Source organism: Notothenia coriiceps, unplaced genomic scaffold, assembly GCF_000735185.1.
Source record: "Notothenia coriiceps isolate Sejong01 unplaced genomic scaffold, NC01 NC01_scaffold00012461, whole genome shotgun sequence".
Taxonomy (NCBI): Eukaryota; Metazoa; Chordata; class Actinopteri; order Perciformes; family Nototheniidae; genus Notothenia; species Notothenia coriiceps.
Genome location: NW_011345162.1, coordinates 260 through 6,831, shown reverse-complemented (window position 1 = coordinate 6,831; position 6,572 = coordinate 260). Strand labels below are relative to the sequence as shown.

General features: G+C 40.9%; 1 protein-coding gene across 1 annotated transcript; it reads left to right on the top strand.

Annotated features, from left to right (window-relative positions):
- The first annotated feature begins 1,266 nt into the window (after positions 1–1,266).
- Positions 1,267–4,631, top strand: LOC104947365 (keratin, type I cytoskeletal 13-like). The gene is made up of 7 exons (XM_010773360.1): positions 1,267–1,818; positions 2,233–2,315; positions 2,718–2,874; positions 3,017–3,178; positions 3,648–3,773; positions 3,888–4,114; positions 4,340–4,631. The coding sequence occupies exons 1-7, from the start codon at positions 1,327–1,329 to the stop codon at positions 4,554–4,556; spliced, it is 1,464 nt and encodes a 487-aa protein (XP_010771662.1). The 5' UTR covers positions 1,267–1,326; the 3' UTR covers positions 4,557–4,631.
- The last annotated feature ends 1,941 nt before the right edge of the window (positions 4,632–6,572 follow it).

The following is a 6,572-nucleotide window of genomic DNA, read 5'->3' as shown; positions in this document are numbered from 1 at the left end:
CCATAATCAGCAATATTAAAATAATAAAAGGCTTGCAATATTTCAGTTGATTTGTAATGAATCCAGAATGTATGACATTTTTGTTTTTTTAATTGCATTACAGAAAATAAAGAACTTTATCACAATATTCAAATTTTCTGAGACAGTCCTGTAATTTACAGTTTTTTACTATGTTCAATCTGAATTTACTTTTAAAATAAAAACATCTATATTGATTCTGATCCGATCTGATACAGAGGGGGAAAAGAGGTGCTGCAGCACAGGCAGTATGAAAAAATAAAGAGCTTTTTGAACATTAAAGCCTGGAGACATGTCTCAGAAGAGGCACTAAATACAAATAGGAACCTCAAAGTGAGCATTATAGGGCCCTTTAATATATAATATATATTTTATACACTACTATAAACATACTTACTTTAATATTAAAATGTACATTAGTGAAAGCTTGCAAACTTGTTGCTTGATATTATATTGTATTTTCTTAAAATCTTAATTTGTAAATCAGGCTAACTAATGTTTTTAGAACGATGCAGTGTAGTAAAAAACATTAAGCATGAAAAGAAACGACTCAAGTAAAGTAAAATTAAGTGTAGTAATCATATTAATATGAATTCCTTCACTGTATTCTTATTATCCTGTTAAGGCTCACCAACTACATTTTATTGGCAAAGCTTGTTCACAAGATTTTAAGAGTCTTGAATTAATCTGGTAATGGTTTTAATAAAATACCCCACAGCGCCTTTTAAGTGCAATAAGCTCTAAATCCTCAATGCAGGGAACACATTTCCAGGCCTCTTTGGAGGATCTTTTGCATTCTTCACGGAATATAATCAATCTGTTTGCTTAAGATTAGGCAGCTCACAAAGGATCAAAAGAGCTTTAGTGTCCTTCTTCACTACTCAATAACCAAGAGATACCCAACACTGCACTCGTAAAAAGTGAAAGATGATCCAAGGATGTTTTGGAAATGACTGCTACTGATACTTTATGTGGTTTTGTAATGCTGGGAGGGGATTTTAGATATAAATTTCATCCATGTCTGAACTCGCCCTGTAGCTCTATTGATGTTGAGTTGGCACGACGGCAATGCAGGTGGATGTAAAGTGTGATGGGTGGGTATCCCAGAAACACCCAAAGCTATTAGCCTTCCTGCCAAGTTAAACAAGGACAGGTGTCTCCTCCTCCGAAGGCTTGGCACAAGCTCGCCATCCTCACTCCTCCTCCAACCTCCTCAAACTGTATAAAAAAAATGCAGCCGCTCTGAGCTCTCCACTTTCTCCTCTGAATTTGAAGCAGATAGGCATCCCTCCTTCACTTGCAGGGAAAATGTCGTTTGGTCTTGTTCGCACTGCTAGAAGCCAGTCTGGTGGATCTCGGAGTTACACCAGTGGCTCCATGTACGGCGGTGCTGGAGGCTCCTCTGTGAAAATCTCCTCTGGCAGTGCAGGTGGAGGTGGAGGTTCCTATGGCTTCAGTTTAGGTGGTGGTGGAGGAGGCGGAGGAGGTGGGGCATCCATGTACTCCTTCACCTCTGGAGGTGGAGGTGGTGGAGGTGGTGGAGGCATGTATAGCTTCGGCAGTGGAGGTGGTGGTGGTGGTGGTGGTGGTGGTGGTTGCATTGACATCTCCGCCAACGAGAAGGCAACCATGCAGAATCTCAACGACCGTCTGGCAACCTACCTGGAGAAGGTGCGCAACCTGGAGGCGGCCAACGCCGAACTGGAGCTGAAGATCAGACAGTTCCTGGAGAGCAAGTCATCCCCATCCTCCAGAGACTACAGCGCCTACTATGCCACCATCGCAGAGCTGCAGGGAAAGGTAGGCATCCCCTCAACATTTGGTGACGTGTATGTTGTAGACCTATCGTACGATGGTATGATAACTAACGCTTATTCCGTTATCATCTTGATTAGTTGTTTCGACTATAAAATATCAAAAAGATATATCAGAAGTGGAGTTCTGTAAAAGGGTCAAGTAGTAGTAAAATGACATGATGGTATTAAGTTACTTCAACATAAATGCAGAATTGTTATCTAAATATGTCATAGCATTCCCTGATTCTCACACACTGTTGCCATTGGGAGCAATTTGGGGTTTGACATGTTGCTGCAGGGCCCAGGGATCTAACCACTGACTCTCTTATTGGTGGACAGCAACTCTATCTGCTGAGCAACATGCCGTCCAATCCATTTAAAACCACATTTCTTTCTTCTGTTTTTTCTTATCTTCTAGATCCTAGATGCCACCTCAATTAATGGTAGCATTTACCTCTCCATTGACAACGCCAAGCTGGCTGCCGACGACTTCAGGCTCAAGTACGTGAATTCATTAATAAAATAAAACGTCACTCTTGTACTAATTGCATACTGCTTCAAAAGGCAATTGGTGCATCCAAGTTTTTTCTTGAAAGTTCCCAATTTCCAGTATTGGGAAGTTATTCTTCCCCCTTCATAAGCTTAGAATACGTTTTCAGAGCATTCAAAAACAACTCAAAGAGGCCCTATTATGCATTTTTGGGGCTTTCTCCTTCCTGTAGTGTGTTCTAGGATGGTGTGCATTTATATGGTCTGCAAAGGCTACAAATTCAAAGTTCCCTCCAGAGGAAGTTTCTCTCCCACACACATGAAATTAGCATTATACGGCCCCTTAAAGCAAATAAGAGGTACATTTTTGGATAGGAAAAGATTCATAAATTAAAAAGCATTTTCCTCGTGAAGGTATGAGAATGAGCTGTCCATGCGTCAGTCGGTGGAGGCGGACATCGCTGGCCTGAGGAGAGTCCTGGACGAGCTGACCATGAGCCGGTCCGACCTGGAGATGCAGATCGAGGGTCTGAGAGAGGAGCTGATATTCCTCAGGAAGAACCATGAAGAGGTCCGTGAGCACTCAGACAGTTGCTAACACGTTTCTAAATTGTCTTTTTGTGTAGGGAACTGGCACTTCAGGGCCAAAAATACGTCTTGCAGCACCACTCTTATCTGCTTGTTTCCTGTTTTCTCCTCTCCTCTCCCTGCAGGAGCTCCTAGCAATGAGACAAAACTTGAGTGGCCAGGTGAATGTAGAGGTGGACGCGGGCCCAGGTGTGGACCTCAATAAGATAATGGAGGAGATGAGGGAGCAGTACGAAGCCGATGCCGCCAAAAACCGCAAAGGACTGGAGGAGTGGTTTAAAGGAAAGGTAAGGAAGGGATTATTTTTTCACTAACCGATGGTGAGATGAGTGGATGGGGAGACTAGGGTTGGTTAGCATGCAGCTAACTTTTGGCGAGTGTCCAAATATAAAAAAACTGTTATCTTCATTTTAAAACATCTGTTCTTGTAACATTTAACTTTTAAATTACCAAAAGCAAAACTGAGTGAGGTATTTAAATGGTGCCACTACTAGTACTAGTTGAAACAGAAGTCGGCTATATTTTATTAGCTTGCTAACATTATTTCAACACAAAGTTTAGTCAAATTAGCAAATTATTGTAAATTACAAAAAATGTATGTTTTTGTTTTATGGCGCCCAAAAGCTAAAGCTGATGGTGGTTCTTATGAGTGACATTAGTATTAGTTCAGGCTATATTCAGTACAAAATATTTCTTTGACCGATCAATGGCAAAATAAATCACACATTCGTACTAATAAATTGGGTTTGCATACAGACAGAGTCACTACAGAGAGAAGTGACTCAAAGCATCGAAGTCGTCAACACGTCCAAATCGGAGCTCACGGACCTGAAGCGCATGATGCAGGCGCTGGAGATCGAGCTGCAGTCACAGCTCAGCATGGTGAGCGTCACATCACTGATATTCTTTCTTTCTTTGTAATGTAACATCCTCTATGTTTTGTATCTCCTCCTGTGGGTTGACAAATTAACCAAGTGTTTCTCTGTGCTTCTCCAGAAATCCTCACTGGAGAACACGCTGGCTGAGACTCAGAACCGCTATTCCATGAAGCTGTCAGGCTGCCAGAGCCAGGTGAGCAGCATGGAGGAGCAGCTCATGCAGCTCAGGGCTGACCTGGAGAGGCAGGGAGTGGAGTACCAGATGCTGCTGGACATCAAGACCCGCCTGGAGATGGAGATCGCCGAGTACAGGAGGCTGCTGGACGGAGAGGGCGTCGGCGGCGGGTAAGAATTAACTATTTTAACAGACATCTGACCACTAGCTCAGAAATGTCGTAAAGGACGTAAAAACAAGTTCATGAAACATATTTGGGAACGTGCATAGTTTTTATTTTATTTTACTTTAGAACCGCAAATCCTTTCTGCACTTTAACCAAATAAGAATTCTTACAGTTGATTAAAGATCTAAAGGATAAAAGTACCGGCTCAAAATTGTTCTCTCTCCTGCAGCGTCTCCTCCTCCTCCTCCTCCTCCACCATGTCCTCCGCCAAATCAAGTTCTGTTTCCGGTTCTGGCTATGGCTCGGGTTCTGCCTCGGGTTCTGCCTCGGGTTCTGTCTCCGAGTCTGTCAGTACCTCCAAGACTGTCACCAAATACGTCACGGTGACAGAGGAGTTGGTGGATGGAGTAGTGGTAAGCTCCACAGAGAGCGTCATCCAGGATTGAGCTGCGGCAGGGGGCACTGTCACACACAGCTCTCCCAGCATTTCACAATAAAAGTCTGCTGAGGTGCTTAAAAAATGTGTCTTGTGTTTTCTGTTCAAACTAAAGTCACACTTCCTCTAATGGCTACAAGGTGTTAACGTTGTGTATTATAATATGCTTGATGAGAGCCAATCACAGACCAGATGACAAGTTAAATTGTATTATTAGTTTATTTTTACAATTATTCTTATATCTCATATCGTCCAATCTTTTTTGGGCCAATAGTAAATTAATAGTTGTATTACTTTTATTATATTTGGCAAGCTCCCGTTTGTTAAAGTGAACCTATCATGGAAAATGCACTTTTGTACGTCTTTTATACATAAATATGTGTCCCCGGTGTGTCAGGGAACTCACCAACAACCCTCTCTCTTTTCCTCCATACCCAAATCTCTAAAAACGGGGCTGCAATGGAATACAGACTGATACAGATTTGAAAATTCTCTGACGTCAGGAACGAGGAGCTCCGCCTATATGGGCAACTCTCCACCTATCAGGAGGAGACAGCCACGGCCATTGCCGTTCGAAAGCGCTGGAGACGCTGTAGTACATATGCCAGGCCTGTAGGTGGTGCTGTAGTCTGCCACAAAAGCAGCAAAGAAGACTTCTCAGATTCAGCCCTTGCAAAAACAGGGCTAAAAAAGAGCAAATAGAGCGAAATGAGGCATGGCTAAAATGCATGATCTGTTTGGTATTTTGAAGAAAGAACTTCGCAGACATGTTTTGTATATATGGCCCTACAATATATTATTCAAATATAGTGTAGCATTTCCCTCCGAATAATGGTCGTAGGCTTTAATGATGAACTAGAATGTATTCAAACTCCAGACCCAACGTAAGAGCTTGAGCCTCTTCGGGGGGTGTTAACATTTAAACATACAGTCCATTCTTCTCTTTCTCCGCCGTTACATAGAAGATATTACTTTCTCCGTCCCGTTGTTTCTAAAAGCTACAACCACTTCCTGTCAGCCGCGTTAACTCGCCTTCAAAAATAAAAACGTACAAATGAAACAGGAAGTTCACAGAAATTACATTTAAGATATATATAACACTACAATGAAAGCAACAAAAACAATGCAACATCCCCTTCAGTCTCAAATAACACAAATTGGGTTATCTACATATAGCATGATAGGTCCACTTTAAATAATACATTTTCTTCATAAAAACCATTTAGCAAGCTTTTTGGTGAAATAATCTGTTCACATTTCTCTTTGTAAATATATATAATTAATAACATAATTATAATTATCTTTCACCAATAACAAATATAATTAACAACAAGGATCAAAGTTAAGTTTGAAAATGTATTTTGTTATTGAGACACTACATATAACATTTGAATTAGATACCTTTCCGTTAGCTGTAGGTCAATGTTTACTACAGAATCAAGCTAGCTTGTAGCTACTTACAACAAATACTATTTACAAATATATAACTTCTTTCTCTTGATTTTCTCGCATTTTGAATGTATCAGTCCTAATAAACTAGGCCTGTCATTCCCAGGCTTTATCACTACTCTAATACAAAATACTGGCAACCTTCTGTTCTCTTAAACTGGACAGACAGGAGGGTGCCACTGGACAATTGTCAGGCAAATTATCATATGGATGTTACCTGTTTTATGTCCCTTTTGTTTCCTGCTCCTCTGTATAAATGACATTGCATTTCTGTGTAACGGGATCAGATTTCTTTAGTACACATTGGTGCAGGTTATCTGTCCTTCCAGTTGGAACTAAGATTGATTCTGTTAAATGCTATAACTCTTTATTAAACAACACAACTTTGGTTTAAGCTTGTATATTTGTTCTTTTCTTACCAGAACTTTCTTACCAAAAGTGATTAAGTGTGGAATTTCCATCACACAGCCCTGTTACAAAAGTGCTGAATTTGGGCCTGGCCCTTTAATTGTAACTGAAATGTGTTAGCAATGCTTGCTAATGTAAACACAGACCATATTACTTCCAAAACACGTTG